Source organism: Neolamprologus brichardi, chromosome 18 (assembly GCF_056152115.1).
Source record: "Neolamprologus brichardi isolate AB-2024 chromosome 18, ASM5615211v1, whole genome shotgun sequence".
NCBI lineage: Eukaryota > Metazoa > Chordata > Actinopteri > Cichliformes > Cichlidae > Neolamprologus > Neolamprologus brichardi.
In genome coordinates, this window is record NC_142121.1 from 21,087,221 (window position 1) to 21,108,464 (window position 21,244).

Genomic DNA, 21,244 nt, shown 5'->3' on the forward strand with positions numbered 1-21,244 from the left:
CAATAAATGTGTGCCAAAAAAGGTGCCCTGAAGGTGAGAGGGTCTGGACTCTGACTAAACGATGCATCACAATGGAGTCAGCTAGGCTGAAGTAGTCATTCTTGGTCGTTCATGTTTGTTGCTTTCTGCGTACCAGTGGTCATGGAGTCATACCAGGAGGTAAGAGTTAAGTGTATTTCTTACCAGGCACCGCCCTGTCCTGTCTTCACACTCATCGGAGAGACCGTTGCACTCACAGGGAACACAGAGGCCCTGGAAAGGACTGCTGCCATCTCTGTAGTAACCAGGCTGACATTTCTGAAGAAGAAAAACACAAATGCGAAGACATATAAGTACATCTATATTTAAGGCGATTTTACGTTCAAGGAACTTTGGCAGTATACTTAAAGTTAATTCTCTAATATCATTAAAACACAACATCATCGAGTATACCTTTGATAATATACTGAGAAATATGAGGGGAGGGCAGGGATATTTGGTAATTTTTGAAGAATTATTTTCAAAAATCTTACTCATTAATTTGCAAACTACCATTAGTTATTAACAATTTTAGAAAAATCTGTTTGCCCATATTTCATATCATATTGCACACCTTTTGGACAATATGGAAAAAACCCTAAAACTCAATGAAACACCGCAAACATGTTATCACACAGGATGAATGTAGCTCTGTTTGGTGTCAGGGAGTGTGAAAATTCAGGCAGAAATTAACTTTCAATCTTTAACTTTTAACCGTTATTCTGATATCATTTGGATTAACGGTTAACTCTTAGCACGCCCTTTGGGGTCAGAGATAACAGTCTTCCAGCGACTAGGGATCTACACTTGACACAGTGTAACCCAGAGTAAAAGTATAAATAACATATCACACCCTCTGATTTTTACCTGAATCTGAGAACTGGCATCACTGTCATCAATAGAAGGATATTGAAGCATCTGTCCTCTGTCATTTATCGATGGATACTCAATCCTCTGAGTTCCCCGGTCGGTAAGCTTAGGGTATTGTATCCTCTGAGCCCATCTGTCATGAAGTCTGCTGTGCTGGGGTGGATCTGCTCTGTCAAAGCGCCTGTGCCCAGCACAGCAAAGTCCAATAAAAGTCCAATATATCAGGGTCTGGAGCAGAACCCTTCTACGCCAATATCTATCCATATAGCTATCTGACATTCCCAGTGTTTAGTCCGCGTGAAATAATCTGACACCCTTTCCCTCTGCCTTTTAAATGGAAACGCTCGCACTCATCTGCACCGGTACAAAGAAGACACACCCATTTACCTGACTCAGCCTCTCAGCTCAGCATGAGTGTTTGCAGACACAAGAACACACAAGTGCAAGTGCTTACATGCAGTGTCTGCCCCATTCCTGCTCTTATACGCACACACACACACAGAATGGTTCAAGACACATTTTGTAGACATATAGATATTCATGAAGACTTAATGTTTTTAAGTTTTTCTTTTCGCTTGTTATTTTAGGTATATTTGGCAAAACTATTCTATTCTATTCTATTCTATTCTATTCTATTCTATTCACAGTGGAAAAAATGGGTGTAGGATGTGAATGCCCACAAAAGAAATCGGATGTCATCACAGAAAAAAAGAAAATCACAATATTGCTGTATTTACTTCAAAGTTAAAAGGCTGTGGTAATAGAACCTTTTACTTGAAAAGCAAGTAACATACAAACAACCATTTAGTAATATTCTCTGTATATGTGTGTGATTTATAAGAGGGCTTTTGCAAGAATACATGACCAGGAGGCTAGTTAGACATCGATAGACCGCACCTGAATCACGCTGCACAAACACACAGCAGACACGACTAGGCGTGCCGGCTGTACTTACAGACACGCGCATATTAGGTGCACTAAGGCAAAATCACTTAGGTTTACGAGTAATGCTATGTTGCTATGCAACACACCTCACACATCAAGGCGAGGCTCGTTGTCATATAGCCTCTGGGCACATGTAGTCAACTTCCTATCAACACACCCAAGATGGTGGATCAAGTACACACACACACACGCACACACAGAGGGGGGCAGTTAGTAATCTATCGCAACAGCACTTCAATAAACAAGCAACATATCTAAAGCTTTTCATTTTTTCCCCTAGTTCACATAATATGTTCTCCTTTACACGTTGTTCTCCCCTTTAATAAGCTCTGTTATCATGTTTAATCCACTCCTGGGTGCAAAACTGCACACAAATCAAGTTTGGGAAGCACAAACTGCATCAGCCTCTGGATCAACTCAGCCCCCTTTCCATTCAAGGAAAGTTTTCCCTTCTACATTTCTCTGCGCTGTATCCACACCAGCGATTATAATTTTATGATCACAAATATTATGTCTGCATGATTGCGCCACGTATCCCAGCCCAGGGCTACATAATTTTTCTGCACAGCTCTCTGGATGTTATTTTCCATCTAATTCCACCCTTGTACATTTTTCTGAGGTAAAGGGTGCGGTTCTTGGCCCAGACATGTCAAGGCAGCCTAGAAATATGAAAGGAGGCCCAGCTCTTCAGTCAATGCACTTCTCCACACTTTCTTGCTTCTTAAACAAATGTTATTGTGAACTAAAGCCAAAATAAAAGTTAAAACTACGTGTGGAGAAACATGATGGAGCTACTGATGTAGTTGCTCATCCCAGCTCATGAGTGATCACAAGTGTGAGTCAGAATCAGAATATTTATTATTTATTGATCCCTAAAGAAATTATATAGTACAGAAGTACAGAAAGAAAGTGACACGTGTTCTTGTCACTGATTCGCTGTATTGAATTCAAATCTACTGAGAAGTTAAGGAGGCTTACAAAAAGCCAAACTAATCTCATTCACCATCAAAATAAAATATTTCAGTGCAAAGAAATTCCAGAAAAGCTGGGACACTGTTTGAAATGTAAACAAAAACAGATTTAATGATTTGCAAACCTCATCAAGCCATAATTTAGTCAAAATAGAAGATAGAAAACTTATCAAATGTTTAAGTGAGACATTTTATTATTTGATGAAAAAAAATGAGCTACTTTATGGCAGCAACACACCTAAAAGAAGTTGGGAAAATGAGCTGATATTTTTCGTGAAATAGTAAAATGTCTCAGATTGAACAGATTGTGTTCTATATGTTCTATTGTGAATAAAATACGGAATTGTGAGATTTGTAAATTATTGGGTTCTGTTTTGTATTTGCATTTTACATGGTTTCTCAGTTTTTCAGAACTGGGCTTGTATCACTAGATGATTTGTAGCAACAGTGGCCAGGAAAGCATAAAAATATGTTAACTCATCAGTGTGTCATTGATCATATTACTCATGTTGCCTTAATGATGATAGGAAAGTCCCAATCGTGCCTTCCTTAATATTAGATTTAACAGGATACGACCGGTATGGACTACAGATACAAAAGCTATATTTCAATCACTTCATTTGGTATTTCATGATGTTTTTTCTTTATCATTATGTGCATACAAATTTTATCAACACTGAGAATCTGATAAATCAACTTTAAATTTAACTGACTTGAATTGAACATTGTTCAGTACATCAGGAGTGAAGATTTATTAAGGTTAGGGAGTGAAAATGGAAAAGTGTCCATAAAACAGCAAATTTGACCTTGTTCAGCGGATCATTCAGTGGGTCTTTCAGGGGGTAAGGGGCCAATGTGTGTGTATGTGTGTGAAAATTCAATTAAAGAGGTGATCATCTCTTTTATATGTTCAAGTGCATAGTGTGGAGGATGTCATAAGGCCTTGAGGCAATCACATGTAAAACACAATATTTATGAGTGTTTTAAGTTGTAAATCAGTCAGATTTGAACCGAACGCGACAGGAAGCCAAGGAGAATGCAAGACTACCAAATACACTATGTGGATAAAAGTACAGGGCCACCTACACATTACACCTAGAGTAGCTGCCATGGAAATCCATGCCATGAAGCTCCCAGCACATAGTTTTTGTGCTGATGTTAATGCGAGAGGAGGTCTGGAACTCTGTAGTTACTGTGTCAGCAGAGCACTGGCAACTTTTAAGCAAAGATTAAGGGAGGTGGCCCAATACATCTGTCCATACAACATATTTGATGGCCTTCAAACTCACCTCACAGGAGTCACCAGTATACTGAGAGGGGCAGGAACATTTCTCCACTAAGTTACTAGGACCTCCAGTCCCTGAGGTTGTGGCCCCTTCTAGGCCCACCTCACCCAAGCTGAGTCTCTGGCTCTGGGTGAAGTACAAGGCTCGGATCCTAAGGCCCACCAGACCAGCCAAGACCATCATCAGTTCCTCTCTGGAGACAGGCCTGTTGTTGATAGCATGTCGCCAGTTCCCCTGCAAACAACACAAAGTTGTCAGATTTATCCTGAGAAATCAGTATGGAGAGAAAGAGAAAATAAAATGGTTATAAGAAAGTGTAGTCCTTTACCTCCAACATCTGTACTCTGCCTTGATAGAGCCTGTCTGGAAGTGGAGCTTGTGGAGATGTGTGGATCAGAGTCATGTTATGACCCTGAGGAAAAAATAATGACATGGATAAATACACTGCCACTGTAACCAAAAAAAGAAACGAAAAGAAAAGAAAACTCCTAGCATTACGTACAGTTAGGACAACATCAGGTCTTTTGCCAGTCGGAGTCATCCCCTCACTGGGAATCCCGAATGATTTGGACTGGTAAGTCAGGAAACCACCGTAAGATGAAACCTAGAAAAGGATAGAGACTTCTGTTAGTTAATTTGGAGGAAAAGTTGCATATAGACGGTTAGTGTAAAGGACATTTTAATATATATTCGACATAGATCCTTTTCAGTTGGGAGGTAATGGTTAAACTTGTGATTTTTCAGATACCATATGGCCTTTTAATTCCTCCTTTTAAATTGTTTAAGATTTTTGTTTAGAGTTTTGTTGATGTATGCTGACAGCCTTTCTGCACTTCTTCCTGTCTTAGCTGACAATGATGAGTGGTGGAGAAAATGTTCCTTTAGCAAAAGCAGCAATACAACAGTATAGAAATACCTAAACAGAATATAATAATACTATAATTAAAATTAAATCATGTGTGGAAATTTAAAAAAAACAAAACTGGAAGATGCAAAAATGTGAACACACCTGAAATATCGACAATGATCCTTTACTCCAAAACCGTATATATGCACAACAATTATCAGTGAATTGTCATATTCAGTCATGTTAAAGAAGTTTAAAAGATGAACGCAACTGGGTTGCTGGATTCTTAGTATGGATCTTGATAATTATAGGTTTACTTTTCAATAGTCAAAGTCAAGGTCAAAGTCAAATTTATTCATATAGCACATTTAAAACAACAACCGCTGACCAAGGTGCTGTAAAATTAAGATAATTAAAAGAAATAAAGACACAGGGTGACATGATAAGAGTTAAGAAAAAGAATCATAAAATTAGAAGATTTGAATAAAACAGAGTTTTATTCAAGAATAAAAAAACTAAACAACATTTTTTGTGGAAATGACCTCCAATATCTGTTTCTCTGTTTAGACAGCAGCACATATTCCCAATAAACAACATTCCTCGCCATGAAGTCTCCACTGACTCACCCTGTTTCCCAGATAGGACGGTGGTGCCACCCAGTGTAATGTTTGAACTGCGGGAGAAAGTTCCTGGATATCTGCCACCACCGTGTTACTGGCTTTGTTCAACACAGATGTAACCTCCTCTCTGTCGGTACTTTCCAAACGCCAGCCCTGCATATCAACAAACTAATAACAGAGAAACGTAAGAAAAATAATAACTGTGTTTTCCAGATAATTTTTAACAGTAGTGTTAGTAAAATGAGTATTATCTGTATTAGTAAAATAGGAGCACACTGATGACCTCTTAAACAGAACACCAGATTAGCAAAGTCGATAACTCCATTTCCAAGACAAGCTTGCAAAAAGGACTTTGCGCAAGACACGGGCAGATGGGTCAATGAGTTCATCCAGTAACTTTAGAGACACTAACAAGAAAAGCTCTATTATAAAGGCACCCAAGTCACTGTAAAACCTGCATCGCATGTTGTGCATTTGATCTGCTTTACCATAGTTGGTCCTTTTGTGATCAACACCAGCTTTTATTAAAAACCCATTGTTTGCCACATAACGTCTGTCAGCCAAAAGGCGCTGCAGGCAGAAAATCTTTAAAGGCATCTGTAGACATGCAGGAGCAAGAAAAGCCAACACACCTTCCCCCTGCGTTTGCTGGAGCTCTGACACTGGTCAGTGACTCCAAAGCAGAAGCAGCTGGTACAGCCGAGAGGGTTTGAGGGGTCAAAATAGAAGGACCTTTCCCGACAAGTATCACACCTGACCCCAGCAACATTTCTCTGCAAACGTGGCGGCAATGACAAAGAGAAAGTCAGACAAAGAACACTAAGAAACAGGGAGTTCTTAAATAAGACATTTCATTTATTGAACCGACCTTGCAGAGACACCTTCCTGTGTCTGGGTCACACACATTAGATGTAACTCCACCTTGATTACAGTCACAGGGCACACAGTCAGGGAAGCGATAATAACCTGGAGCACAGCGATCACACTTCCGGCCTCCAATCCTCGGCTTACAACTGTGTAAAAATGCAGAGACATAATCACAATTAAAGATCTTCAGTGTACATTTGAAACACAGAAATGGTCTCTGAACAGCTTGTATGGCAAAGAAAACTGTATGATTACATCTTATGCATTGCTTTACACTGCAAGCTCCACATTTCTATAAGAGTGAAAACAGTACTGTGTAATTGTAATACTCTATCAGTAAGGTCTGGATACCTTTAAAATAACCTTTGCATAGTTTTCAGCTCTCACAGCAACATTTATGGAGTTATTCAAGGTAGTTGGCAAGCAAGTTGCTTCAAACATCATTAAAAACTTACAGTTCACATTCTGATTTGATTTAGAGACAAAGGCAAGAATGAGATGTGTTATCTGTTAGCTTGCGTGGTTGTTTTCATTGCTGTACATAGTTGTCGTTTTGCTGGCTATAGGTTTGGACTAGATATGCTGTTGCACAATGAGTTTGTACGGACATGAACATGCTCTCTGATGTTATCGCACTGCATAAGAATCTAAACACCTGAAATGCCTAGAGCTTTTTCATGATACTGTTTTTGACAGAAAGGGAGATGTGTACAACAACATGACTGGACTGTGAACTGTGAAAGTCAGGGCCAACACCAATGTTTAAAATAACAATTTAAACAGCCTATAGCTGATGCTCGTGCTGTTTTTGATCATTTTGCGTAAAGAAATTAAAAAGAAAATTAAAAAATAAATTAGGCTCTTTGTCACATACTCATGATATCAGCCCATACCAACATTCCCCTAATGTATTGCTGCATCTGTAGACCTAACATCTCATTAATCATGTTGCTGTCATGCTTCATATCTGCTGTTGGAAGCTGCAGGTCAGATTCCAGTCTTTTTTTGTCACCACTCAAGAATCAGTGCATGACAGATTGTTACTCACAAGGGACAGGCATTACAAGCACAGCTGTTTAATAGAGAAACTACACAATCACATAATTAAGAAGAAATAATTAATTATATCTATCCACTTTTATTCCATTTATCCAATTCAGGGTTTGCAGGGAAGCTGGAGGCTATCCCATCCTGGACACGTCACCCAAGCACTCATTTACACCTGCAACTAATTTTGAATCAGCAAATGGATGGATGGATGGATGGAATGATGCATGGATGGATGGATGGATGCATGGATGGATGGGTGCATGGATGGATGGATGGATGGATGGATACATGGATGGATGGGTGCATGGATGCATGGATGGATGGGTGCATGGATGGATGGATGGATGGATGGATACATGGATGGATGGGTGCATGGATGGATGGATGGATGGATGGATGGATGCATGGATGGATGGATGGATGGATGGATGCATGGATGGATGGATGCATGCATGGATGGTGCATGGATGCATGGATGCATGGATGGATGGATGGATGGATGCATGGATGGATGGATGGATGCATGGATGGATGGATGGATGGATGGATGCATGGATGAACTGTCATGATCCTGGCTTTTCCAGCATTTTCTGCTATGGACTTACTTTCCTGTTTGATATTTTCCGTTCGACTTTGTTGGAGTTTTCAGTTTGGATATTATCTCTGCCTAGGTTATGTTTTCATCCTGATCTTGTTAGTTGTTAAGTTTTGAGTTTTGGAGGCACCGTCCAAAGACACGGGGGAAAATATGGCATGAAGTGACACAATGTGTGTGCCTCTGTCTTAAGTGGATTAAAAAAATGCTAAAGTTGTTTCACATCGCTCAGAGGAACACATGTTTATAGATGCATTCCTACTGAACTCTAACAATGATTCTAGGACAGAACAGCAGCTAAAATAACTCAAATGTTAACCCTTTAACGCATATTGTATCATATCTGATTTGAGTTTTTGAGACTTCTACATCATCAGTATTTTGGGTTTTTTGGGGGGTTTCTTCCTGAAAAACTTCCATAAATTGCACAATACATTTTAAGCAATTTTTTAAAAAAATGGAACATGTAGCAAATACTATGCAAATAAAAATCGTATGTGGAAATTAACATTATTTTTAAACACATTTGGCTCAAACTCTCCATTTTGTTTTTTAATTAGAATTTTTTGGTAATTATTTCATATTTCAGGCTTTAAGGGGTCAATGATATGATATGAAGTATTTAAAGACTATCACATGAGATCATAAGAACAAACCTCAGCTTCCATTTATCCTTAGTTAGCAACAGAGCTGGAAAAGTTGCTTTCAAATATGATTTATTTGGCCTTTACAAGGCAAATGCGAATATGGTAACCTGCACAGTTTGCTCTTCGTGTAGGTTTCAGCTCACCTGCACTGACCAGTATTGCGGTCACACTGAGCCCCTGCATTTGCAGCGATGCCGCTTGGGGAGCATTCACAATTCTCACAGCCCAGCAAAGGGTGGTAGCTGAAAGTCTGATTCTGACACACATCGCAGGCCGGTCTGACTGTCTGAGGAGGGCAGATGCAACGTCCTGTCACTTCGTCGCATAGTCGGCGGCCACAATCACACGCTGCGCAGAGAGGAGCGTAATGAGGACAAAATTAGATGCAAATTGTATTTTGAGAGTAAGTAACAAGGAGTGAATGATGACTTAAAAAGAAAAGAACTACAAATCAAAGGTAAATGTTGACTCACGTCTGCAGTAGGGAAATCCGAAGTATCCAGTGGCACACTTTGTGCACTGCCGCCCAATCACATGCGGCCTGCAGGGACACTGTCCTCCAACTGCATCACAGACGCTTCCTGTAGAGCCAGATGTGTCACAGTCGCACGGCAGAGCACCATCGTTATATGCTGCTACAAGAGAGCGGGCCGAGTCTCTGCAGAACTGGGAAGATGTTCTTGGGCTAAAGTGACACACACAAAGATCACTTTTAAATACAAATGTGGTTTTATACTCAAACATGACAGCTAGAGGGCACTATTTCCAAAAACATTGGTGTTTTGAAGGCTGTTACCTCAGCATGGGTAATAAAATATCCCATATATTAATATCAATATATTAAAACCATCAGCTATATATCATCACAAAAAAAACATGTCAAATTGTTGAATGCTTATGTCATTATTTGTTGGATACCTACTCAATATAGAACCCTTCTTCTCGGCACTGCTGTATGAAATCTTCAGATTTATCCAGAGGTTTCTCTCTGAGGAGCTCTGGGGTGTAAACGCTATCAGGTACCAACATGATATAATCCTAAATAAAAGATAGAAACCATATCAAAAACAATCTCATATACCCTACATCTTTGTTTAAGTAATACAGAGTGATAAAGGATTTAAAGTTATTTCGGCTTTTTTATTATTTGCTTCAGCTTAATGGAGAAGGAAAATGAAAGCACACTGAACAGTACACAATCATAGCCCAACCTGCCCCCTGCCTTATACAGCCGGGAAGCTTAGCCTTTATAAACCCACAAGCCACTGCCAGGTAGAATACAGTCGTTTCATTGTTGTTGTTGGGGATATGGCATAACACTGAGGAGAGAGGACCTCAGGATGCCAAGTCCTCAACCTGAACAACACTAGTGCAAAACACAGGCTTCGCATGCCTTCAGACTGTAAACAAGTATTTTTAGATTTCTTGCTTATTCAGTTGTGATGGTGTTTAACACGTAACACAAAACACTGACCAGAATCAGAGTCTTTCTAGGTGGCACCCTCACAGAGATGACGGGTAGCTGCCAAGGATTTCTCTCAAAGTCAAGGGCAATGCGCCCATCAGCGATGACTACCTCCCTGCATCCTGAGACTGCAGGGCAGAACGAAGCATTTATCATACCTGCAAGAAAAGGACATTTTAAATGGGTAAAGAGAAAAGACAGGAGGGCGCTGCACAGTGACTCATCTCCCTGTTAAAGCCATGTGGGGGAGCTGATCCAAGGCCTCTGCTCATTTTCTCATGAGCATTGGAACTTTATCTGCTCTTAAATAGGAATCAACACCTCTGTGGGAATGATTTCCCAGTCACTGCCAAAGTAAAAAAAAAAAAAACATCTAAGGGGAGGCAGTAAGGACTTCATCCCTCTCTAACACTTACCCTTCCATTCACGGCCCGCGTCAACTCGCACTTCCACAGGGAAGGAGATATGTTCAGGCTGGTGATAATGCACTATTATCACATACCTGCCTGGAAGAGGCACATTGGGGGTGAAAGTAATCTCCGTCTGTGAAAAAAAACCCAAAAGAAAACATGAGAAAACCTGAAAGAGTGCCTTTTGGACTGGGAAAATAAATGTAAAAAAACAAACAAAAAACCCCAGCAGGACAGCACAAACTGAATGTTTTGGGGGCAAAGCTGCTAAATGATTCAACCAGCTGAGGAAGGGCACAGTGATACCTGTGGGAATTTAAGTAGTATCCCATCACACTCAGGTTCACGGACAGGGATCACCCCAGACTGTCGTCTCCGCCTCCAATCCTCAATCTCTCTTTGTTGGGGAGCCACAGCTGGTGTGGACAATAGCTGGCCATCGCGGGCTGCATACAGGATCCAAGCTGAAGTGGGTTTGTCAAACTGCCTCGGGACACAGTGCCAGCTAAACACAGTAAACAAGAAGAATTCAGCTTCAACGTGTTTTCACTCTCATATTATTTGTTAAGAATATACAAAAATAATAATTTCATCGTGATACAGAGGCCAACGTTTATAAAGTATCTGAATGATTTTAGAGGCTCAGCAGTGCGGAAGCCATTATTGCATTCATTGTTTTAAATTTGTGGGCATTTTTACGCTGAAGTACAACAACTGCCTTCAAGTCAATTCTATTTGTTTGTTGGCTTATTTTTCCCTTCTGAGTAGATTTCCTGTTCTCTGCTCAAGGTGACGTGCGCAGCAAATAACAGAGCTCGACACTGACAGCTGGAAAAGCGGTAACATCCGACCCGCTCATTACATTCAGAGACGATTTAGTATGAGAGAGGACTGAGTTAGACTGCAAGTTCAGCCTGAGGTAAGTGAGCTTGCCAACCTCAGGGAATGCATACAATCACACCTGGAAAACAGCTGTGTCCGTTCAAGACTTACGTGTCTTCGGTGAAGCGACCGTGAGTGGAGACGCACAGGACTTTAGGGTCTACATACTCAATGGAGAACTCATCTGCAGGAACCGCGTACACTTTATACTACACAGAGAAAAAGATGTATTTAAAGCTCCATGTTGCTGCCTCGATATGAAGCTGTGACGCATCTTTTGGCCAAACTTTTCACTTACCAGAAGGAATGATGCTGTGGAGGTCTGCAAGAGGACTTCAGTCCTGTGACTCAGCTGAAACACTGCTACTTGGTTTCTGTTGTCCACCGCCACACTTCGACACAGATTGCTGCACGGGTTAGGAAACACAACAACACGTACATGAAACGTGCACATATTATTTAACCTTCTATCTCTAGGATATTGACAAGTATTCAGTTAATAAAGACCTAAATCAAATCAATATTACTACAAGTAATGTTATGAAAGCATCAAGTGTGGGATTCACCTGAAGGCACAGCTGTAAATATTAGCCCTGCCCATAACCGGGTCAACTGATTGTCCACTGATGAGTATGTTGACATTTTGGACAGTGTCCACCTCGCTGGCATACTCCAGAATAAGCATATATGGCCCAGAATCAGGTACAGGCAGGCTAAGCTGCAGCTGAGACTAGAGGAGACAGAACATTTATTTAAGGGAGACATTCAGGCATTTTAGGATAACAAAACTGAAAAACATAAACCGCAAAAAGAAGTAAATCAAACATCAATATATAAGATTGATTGATTATCATTGGGAAGAAAGATCCAGTCTATAAACTGAACTGCAGTCTCACGGTTTTATTCCGGACTTTAGCGCAGATAAAGGGAACCTGTTTTTTTCTTTTAATAGCTTAACCGTTTTTACACCGCACACACAATTTTTACACTAACATTCATCTTTAAAATACTGAACCTGTCTCCCATTGAGAGCAGCCATTTCAGGGTGATCAGGGGTGAGACGCCGCACACGAGCCTGCCTCCTCTTGCGCCCACGCCGGGTTGTGAATTTTCCCTGTGAGCCCAGTGCGGAGCTGAAGCCATCCAGGGCTATGTGCTTATACAACAGACAGCTGAGACGCACGCACGCACGCAAAAAGAAAAAAGTTAACAATCTACCAACAACAAGAAAGATGAGAAAAATAGTGGAGAATGAAATTTACTTTTCATCCTTGTTTGCGGTGGGTAAATATGTGCATGGCTGAGTGATCTTTTCCTGCAGGAGAGGCGCTTCATAGTAATCCTGGGGTAGTAACACTAAGTAGTCCTGATAAAGGCAATGACACAGAGTGACAATACATATATATATTGTTTTTTTAAACTTGCAAAACACCAAATGACCAGTAATTTTCCACTTTTAAAATGACATCTGTACATCGGTGATTTCTTTATAAACTTACCAGGAGAACTCCTTCTGCTCTTATGTGCATGATCCATGTCCCAGGAGTCAATTCAAAAGGCTCAGCAAAGCCGTCTCCAGGCACGGTGAGGAAGGATGGGGACGGACTAACGGGAAATATTACTTCTTTACTCTGTTCTGACCCTGCAGAGCACCGAGCACAGATGGCTTTAATGTCAGACACTGACAAACAGACATCTTCCAAATCAAGACAGCACGCCCGGATTTAGAATGCATGACGGGTTAGAAATATGGGAGATGATTCAGTTTCAGAGGCAGCCTTACCTGGAGTGCCTCTGCTATTGGTCGCCTTGATGCTAGCAATCACACGGGTGCTGCTGGGGTTACTGAACCGCAGAACCACACGGAACAAATGCTGCCTCCCATCTTTCGGCTCAACATGCACTGTTACTCTGACTTCAGTCTGCGGGGAGGACAACAACACACACAGCTGACTGCGAGGGTAGGGGTTTGAGTAGACGACGAGGGAATAATGTTAAAGAAAAGCAAAAGTTAAAAATGAAGTTAGGTGGATGGAGAAGTCGGGCAAAGAGAGAGCGTTAATCAACAGGCAGCAAGCAATGTGAAGAAAGTATAACAGGAGGAGGAAAGCAGACCCTTCACTTACAGTCACAGCAAGACTGATAGCCAGTTTCATCCACCACCAAGATCCAAGCTCGCACTTGTGCTCTCCCCTTATGTCGGTGGGTGGCGTAGTGCATTAGAATATGGAAAGGTCCAGAAAAGCCAACAGTGAGCATTAAGATCACCTCTGGCTGAAGAGAGAGAGTGTTAGTGCTAAGAGAGCTGATGTCCTCAATTGTGTATCAGCACTGAAATTACAAAAGGCTGTGCTCTCAGGTGAAGATTATTTGTGCAGTGGCAAAAGCAAAAGAATCATAGTGGTAACAGAGAAGACTGGAAAAGGAAAATTATGATAGTACAAAAGTGGCAGACACTCTACTAGTCTCATGTAATTTATACAACAATGACATTAAAGCATCCGATACATTAATGCACAAGTTTGAATGGACGAACCTGTGCGGGGGACATCACAGCGTAACCTCTCCAGCTGAAGTCTGGGAACTCCTGGGAGCTATAACCAAAGCGTACTGGTCTGGAATTTGGTGAGGTACCATCCTCCACCTCAAACTTCAGCTGGTGCAGACTGGGAAAGTAGTAGCCAAGTGCAGGCCTGGTAAAAAATAAATAAATAAATCGTTTGATTAAATGCTGCAAATATGTTAAGAAGAACCATTTTCATCCCAATTTAATGACATCAAAATCTGCCATGTCTTACTCGGTGCATTTACGGCCAATGATATTCCTCCGACACTGGCACTGTCCCGATATGTCATTGCATGCCATGCCAATGGCACCACCTATATCGCATTGACAACCTTTTGAGGGAATAGAAAAAAAGCAATCATTTTCTACATCAAACATGTTCCTTTATGTGATATTACACTGAAAATCAGTGCTTCTTCTCTGACCATACGTTGGATTTGTTTTGGGGCACATATTATGCAACCGTCCTTCTGAATATGAAAATATTTACACTCAACCAGATGCCAAGATTTATCACCCGCGTTACAGAAAGTACAGAATTTACGCTATTTAAATATGTCAGCATTTGGTTGTCTTTTGAAAAAACATTTTTTTATTTTGCGCATGTTCTTGAAATCCTCCTGAGACTATCTTTTCACAGAAATACTTCTTTAGGAGACGTAGGTGTCAAAGGAGTAATGTTTACTACATCCTGGCATCAAGAAGGACAAAGACGACCACAAGCCCTCACTGGATGCACTATCACACATTTCTGAAGGCTGTTCTTCAACAGGGAGAATTTATACGTTTGTAATATTCTTTGGTTTACATAAGAAAAAGAAGGTCCTCTGTTATCTTCCTTAGATAGAAGATCCCTGACAGACCTTGGGGCCTCCCAAGATGAAAATAAGGGACGCCTGAGCAGAAACCACAAGGACGGCACCAGGGTTAGGTCACTGCACTCCTAATAATAATAATAATAATAATAATAATAATAATAATAATAATAATAATATGACCTTTCAGACCTCACCTATAAAAAATATTCTGTGCACTTTGCCATTTATTTTTATTATAATATATATTTAACACATTAAGCCATAATAAAGTATGATTTGTGCATTTTAACCTTTAGAAACTTTCATCAAAGATCATTATTCTGCATTCAGTATTGTTTTCAACAATGTAAGATTAAAAAAAAAAAAGCTTTGATGATTGAAATGTCTTGGTGTCCCTAAACTTCAGAGGAGATCTGTACTGTACCATGTATTAGTACTTATGTACTAATAAAGTAGTTGTTCTTATTACTAAGGGACAATAACATGTTTAAATGTATCCAATGCAAAGTTTCAGGCTTAACAGAGAAACTTAACAACCTTGTTGATCTTCAACAGAGGTTTTATTAAAAGTTTTGTCAAGCAAGTAAGCAAGTAGAATTAGTGCATTAAGCAAATATTTCTACTGCCACAAACACACAAGAAAAAAAAGAAGAGGGATATGGCTGTAATACCAAACCAAATAGCCCAAAACCTGTTTGGCTACATACACAAAATATCTTTTATATACAAAATATAAATATAGAACATACAGCTTGAGCTTTAGACATAGTTCCTTCCTGCCTTGGTCTATCTGCTTCTAAACTGATTTCCCTGAATGTTGTCATTCATTTCTATGCTAAAAAAAACATGAGCCATCACATTTCACAGGTTATTGTAATATGTGATGCACATAAAGAAAGTTTTAAGCTCTGCTGTCTTTGCTTGGCTGTACTGCAGAAATGATTGGAGATTATGTATCGGAATTTCAGGAGCAGGACCACGCCAAACATGCTCCTTCCGGCTGTCATCTATATAGGTTCCCCCAGTTCTGCAAGCTGATCATTCTCATTTACGTGCCCCACCCTCCCTCCTTGTTCTCCATTCTTCAGCTTCTTCACTTCTATTTAGTACATGGGGATCTGCCGGGCCCGGGAGCCGTCGCCAGTCCCTTTCGAGGCCTTCCTCAAACCGCAGCTCAATTCATGTCAAAGCATTCACTTTTACCTACTAAAACACTGTCAAACCTAAAATGAGGACGTGGGCCCAGCTATTGAAATGAAAATTAAAGTCCACTAAGAGGTCAAAAGACAGTCAAATCAACGTAACTTAGTCTAATTTCACAAAAATCTAACCAATACTGCAGGACAACAAGGGATTCCTGTAAAAGCGGAAAAGCCCCCAAAAACTAACAAATATGAATTTAAAAAGTGAGTGAAGAGCCACTAGGTCATCACTGTTTGTAAGTTTAGCTGAATGCTGCCCACTACTGTGGCAAGAGTAGCAATTCTTATCGATTATGCTGTTGCTGACCAGTCTTTTGGCTGGTTAAGATAAAAGCTTAAAACAGCACTAAGGCACCTGTTTTTCAGTCAACACAATAATTTCTAACAATAGTCAGTGTTGCACTGAGGTTGGCTCGCTAAATATTTAAAGTCATTGGTAAAAACAGCGAAAAAGGAAGTATGCTTGGTTGCTATTTTCTTTCTTAAAGTGTATCCTTTAATAATACAGCACATGTAAGCAAGAAACAAGGTTGGAAGTTCAGCAAAGAAACACATTCTCACCTTGACACCCGTAATAATTCTTTTTCTGCAGCAGGAAGTATCCATCTTTGCAGGAGTCACACGCATGCCCGCATGTATTAGGCTTACAGTGACACTGTCCACTTTTCTGTCCAAGCAGACCATCAAGAGATGATTAATGCTGCAAATGTGCGGTTATTCAAACTGCTGACATCAACACGACCACATGAAAACACTCACCTGTTCACACTCTCCAACACCACTCAGAGTCCCTTTCAGGTCACAATGACACTCTGGTATGAGAGACAAAAATGGGTGAGGTTATGAAAATGTAAATGGGGGGGGGGGGGGGGGGCTCTACAGTGAATAGACACTGATTGCAGGATTTTGCGAAATTCACGGGTGAAACACAACATTGTAAAACCCTCCAGCCTTCAGAGATTTGCACATCAAAGGTCCAAAGGAGCTTTTCAGCCCGCAGCTTGCATTCAGCCGAGTGGGGGGGGAAAAAAAGAAAACTTTTCCCTCAATGTCCAGCCACAGTCAACCAGATGCATTCTTGGGATATTAAAAACACCCCACCCCACTCCTTATTGAGCATTGAGGGAACGTAGTAGCGATAACAGTTTTGCAAGAGAGCAGAGCAGTAACAACAGACATATGTGAACAAAGCCAGGAGCTGTTCTCCTTAGTTTCCACTATATTAAAAATTTTCAATTGAATAAAGCAGGAGTAGTTTTTGTAGAGGTTATAAAAGTAGATGTTCAGACGTTCTATTTTTAATGTGTCACTGGATACTTTTTTATGCAATCTCAGGAGGAAATCTCACAGTGGAAGCAGGCAGCAGGGATTTGCCTGTATAATGTGTTATTCTTCAAAGGCAGAACCAGCCTTGTTGATAGAGGTACGTTGACGTATAAGACGGGACAAAGCTCATATCAGTACCTTGTCAGATTGTTCCTGGCAATTTAAAAGCCTTGAGAAATATATGGTCAGAATTAAGACATTTTTGCCTGTATGGAAGCCAAATAAGCATTTTTCTGTCATGTTTCCCCCTTTTTCCTTTATTATTCAAATTCCTTTTTACTTACCTATGCAGCCACGGGGATTGTCTACAGCTAGATTCCAGTATAGAGGTTTACACCTGTCACACAGGGTTCCCTCTACATTTGCTAGGCAGCGGCAAGAGCCCTGAAACAACAGATAAGGAGTCTGAGAATTGTTGAGACTTGTAGCTACTGTTGAAAGCCTTATATTTGTTTAAAATCAGAGCGATAAAATCAACTGCAAGTGGCTGCATTTTCTATAAAGATGTTTCTTTACACTGAAACTTGGCAGCATTTCTTTCTTTCTTCTAAGTGTGCATTATGCTCCAAACTGAAAGGTGACTCTCAGAAATACTTCAATAGATGCCTAAATAAATACTACGTGTTGTTTTTCCCCTTTATAATGGACGGAAGCCTCTTTTCCTTTTTTAATTTCCTTTGGTTTTCACCAGAAAAACACTTCCTTGTGAAACCGCGCAGGATGACGTGGAGTTGTGTTATCAGTAGTTGGGCTGTTAGTCAATGCAAACCCACACCCATCACTGGATTTATACTGTGACCACTTCTATCAGCAAGGAAAATAAAAGCTTGTTCCAGATAGGGCCACGATGCACAGAAAAATGCAACTTTACAGAGAGCGGCTCACCGTTCGAGGATCAGACGCTTCAGTTCCTGCTGTGTTACACACACTGATGGAGGCTGGAAGGACAAAATGAAAAAGGAAAAGGTAATAGTACTGCGCCTCAACGATAACCACAGCAACAGCAAACAATAATGACCTAAATAACACATCTATCCGCTGTCCATAAAAACTACTTTTATGAGTTTGATGATTTCAAGTGTTTACCCGAGCACTGAGGGAATCTCAAACCAGAGGCGCAACGATCACACAGTTGACCCACCACACCTGGAAGGCAGAGGCACTGACCCGATAACTGGTCGCAAGTTGTGTCATATGAGCCTTCCTGTGAACACCGGCAGGCTGGGGACAGTTACACAAGCAGACATAAGAACTCTAAGCATTATTATGGTAAGTTGTCTGGTTCTTATACAGCCTTTTTTCTGCAACATGTCTCATTCACCCCTTCACACAAGCACTGTTTTCCACATGTATGTGCTTTCTGTCTACTATTCACATTCACATGCAGACGAATGCATCAAAGAGTAACATGTGGTTCAGACTGGCTGAGATCAAACCATCAACAATTCAGATGAGTAGATGATAATCTACCTCCAGAGCCCCAGCCATTGTCCTTAGGGATAAGTGAATCTCATAAGAAAAGAACAGGAATTGAAACTCTTGGGATGACCTTGTTTATTTTAAGAATCAGATTGTCTTAAGTGATTCCCAGTTGTCTATTCTTGGGAATATGAGTCCATGGAAGGAAGAGGTCTATAAATATCACATATTCCATCTCTCTGTGAAACATCGTGTCATGCAAATTGCATTAAAAAAATCAATTGAGGGGGCAGAGTGGGATTTTTGTGGATGCCGTGGGAGGATTTCTACTTCCAAGTCATGAGAAGAGGCCACCATAAATCCAACCAAACCAGAAGCTACATTTTTTTCCAGCAGCTTTCTCATCAACAGAGGTCAAAAGTACACAAGTGGTTTATCTACTATAGTTATACTGATAGACACAGAAGGACAAATCCTACTTACCAGCACAGTCAGGATATCCATAGTAGCCTGGCGCACATTCATCACACTCCCGTCCCCCATAATTGGAGAGACAAATACACTGACCATTTGGACCGCACACGCTGTCGGCCACGCCGGCCCCATCACAGAGACATGCTGAAGAAATAAAATAATAAAGCAAAATTTATTCTATTTTTATAGCTCTGTATAAATATTTACCCAGAAAAGTCCCAATTATAAAAACATCTGTCCAAATAAGTAATCTTTACATGCAAAAAATCTGTAAACATCAACTAAAACACACATAATACACACGCATTTTTCCAAATGTACTTTGATAATTGTTACTGAAATCACATTGTCTGGAGGGTCCATTTAAAGCTTTAAGGGTCAAGTGTCAAAAACCTTGAGCTAAGACTTAAAAAGGGCCAAATATGTAAGCGTACTTCCATCTGATAATACTGTAAGCTGTTTCATGGAGAGAGTGAAGTTTCTCTCTGTATTAACAAAGCAAAAGATTGCTGGACAAACTAATCCCTGCTGTGTAATTAAGTCACTCCAGTCACACCTATTAACATTTACAGCGCTGATTTGCTGCCTTTGTTCCTGTTCCACATAATAACCACTTGTGGCCACTTCTATTAAAATAAAACTCCTGTTTCCTAATCATTAACCAGTAACACTGATGACTTTGTGTTTCTTTACAGTCTGCGGGGTTCAAATTGGCATGCATGTCTCTCTCACCCCGGCAGTTTGGGAAGGAGTGGTATCCAGGTCGACAGCGGTCGCAGTGCTCGCCCTCCACGCTCTGCTGGCACAGGCAGCGGCCTAAAGCATCGCATATCCCACCCAGAGTCCCTCTGTAGTCACAAATACACGCTGCACACAAAACACAGTGGAAGCATTTAATTTAACAATAACAGCAAACAAATTAAATCTTAACAGAAATTCAAATGTGTATTCCTAGTGGAACATTAACGTTTGCTTATAATTGAGGCTGAGCTCTTTCTTTAGTGGAACTCCCAAAAAAAAAAGACTGACAAATACTTCCTTCAGTTGAACTATTCTCATAGTGTGGCACACAGTGGCACAGCTATGCTGGTGCCCACCCCACCCCCTGCCAGGCCCCGCCCGGTAGGGGTTCCCGAATAGGCTTGGCACAGCCACCCAAGAGACTACCATAGTTTTCTTTGCCTCTAAGCAGCTCCCAAGCATGAAACCAGCTTTTCAAAGGCTGCTGATTGAAAGACAGGCTCTTGAGCCTACACGTTAGAGGTAAGTCAGTGTTAGCATACATTCTCTGACAGCTGAATTGAGTGAGAGGAAAAAAATCAAGGGCTGATGGTTTTCACTTTAATAGCAATGCCATATTACTGATAATGGATTTCCCAGCTTGAAGGAAACTTATAAATAATATTAGTTTCCACTAAATAGCCCCAAATGGCCACTGCTATCATGAGACTATTTGAACATAAAGTCCCATTGATGGATGAGAAAATGTAAGAATAATCACACTCACGCTGACAGCTGGGCGCGCCAAAATAGCCTGGAGGGCAAACAGTGGGACCTATAGAGGGAGAAAATAAAGAGGATGTAATAACAGCATTTTAAGCGGATGTTTAAAAATGCCTATCAATCTAAGTCTGATATGACAGGATATGGCTGCAGACAGGAAGATACTGCCGACACCGGAAACGTGCTCGTGCATGACGTGAGGAGAGCCTTCAAGAGAGTGAACACCAGGAAAGCAGCAGGACCAGACGGCATCCCAGGTCGTATCCTCAGAGACTGCGCATACCAGCTAGCTCCTGTGTTCACTGAGATATTCAACATCTCTTTATCTCAGTCGGTGATCCCCACATGCTTCAAGGAGTCCATCATTGTTCCTGTCCCGAAGAAACCCCACCCTGCTTCTCTCAATGACTATCGCCCTGTAGCCCTCACCTCAGTAGTGATGAAGTGCTTTGAACGCCTGGTC

General features: G+C 40.8%; 1 protein-coding gene across 3 annotated transcripts in view; it reads right to left on the bottom strand.

Annotated features, from left to right (window-relative positions):
• Positions 1-21,244, bottom strand: part of LOC102791105 (laminin subunit alpha-3-like) — a 63,633-nt gene that overhangs the window by 17,741 nt on the left and 24,648 nt on the right. For 2 of the 3 annotated variants that reach the window (XM_087832065.1, XM_087832067.1), the window contains exons 12-41: positions 20,786-20,833; positions 20,011-20,145; positions 19,288-19,422; positions 18,472-18,606; positions 18,271-18,323; positions 17,670-17,769; positions 16,819-16,871; positions 16,621-16,726; positions 14,272-14,371; positions 14,010-14,166; positions 13,257-13,395; positions 12,973-13,115; positions 12,736-12,839; positions 12,489-12,645; positions 12,040-12,203; positions 11,772-11,880; positions 11,585-11,682; positions 10,898-11,096; positions 10,598-10,724; positions 10,191-10,339; positions 9,639-9,754; positions 9,190-9,401; positions 8,860-9,064; positions 6,426-6,570; positions 6,190-6,330; positions 5,564-5,725; positions 4,593-4,694; positions 4,419-4,502; positions 4,094-4,324; positions 184-297 (exon numbers count right to left, since the gene is read on the bottom strand). In XM_087832065.1, coding sequence (XP_087688191.1) covers positions 184-297; positions 4,094-4,324; positions 4,419-4,502; positions 4,593-4,694; positions 5,564-5,725; positions 6,190-6,330; positions 6,426-6,570; positions 8,860-9,064; positions 9,190-9,401; positions 9,639-9,754; positions 10,191-10,339; positions 10,598-10,724; positions 10,898-11,096; positions 11,585-11,682; positions 11,772-11,880; positions 12,040-12,203; positions 12,489-12,645; positions 12,736-12,839; positions 12,973-13,115; positions 13,257-13,395; positions 14,010-14,166; positions 14,272-14,371; positions 16,621-16,726; positions 16,819-16,871; positions 17,670-17,769; positions 18,271-18,323; positions 18,472-18,606; positions 19,288-19,422; positions 20,011-20,145; positions 20,786-20,833 — 3,923 coding nt within the window. The remainder of the gene's footprint in view (positions 1-183; positions 298-4,093; positions 4,325-4,418; positions 4,503-4,592; positions 4,695-5,563; positions 5,726-6,189; positions 6,331-6,425; positions 6,571-8,859; positions 9,065-9,189; positions 9,402-9,638; positions 9,755-10,190; positions 10,340-10,597; positions 10,725-10,897; positions 11,097-11,584; positions 11,683-11,771; positions 11,881-12,039; positions 12,204-12,488; positions 12,646-12,735; positions 12,840-12,972; positions 13,116-13,256; positions 13,396-14,009; positions 14,167-14,271; positions 14,372-16,620; positions 16,727-16,818; positions 16,872-17,669; positions 17,770-18,270; positions 18,324-18,471; positions 18,607-19,287; positions 19,423-20,010; positions 20,146-20,785; positions 20,834-21,244) is intronic. The other variant, XM_087832066.1, reaches the window with a different exon arrangement.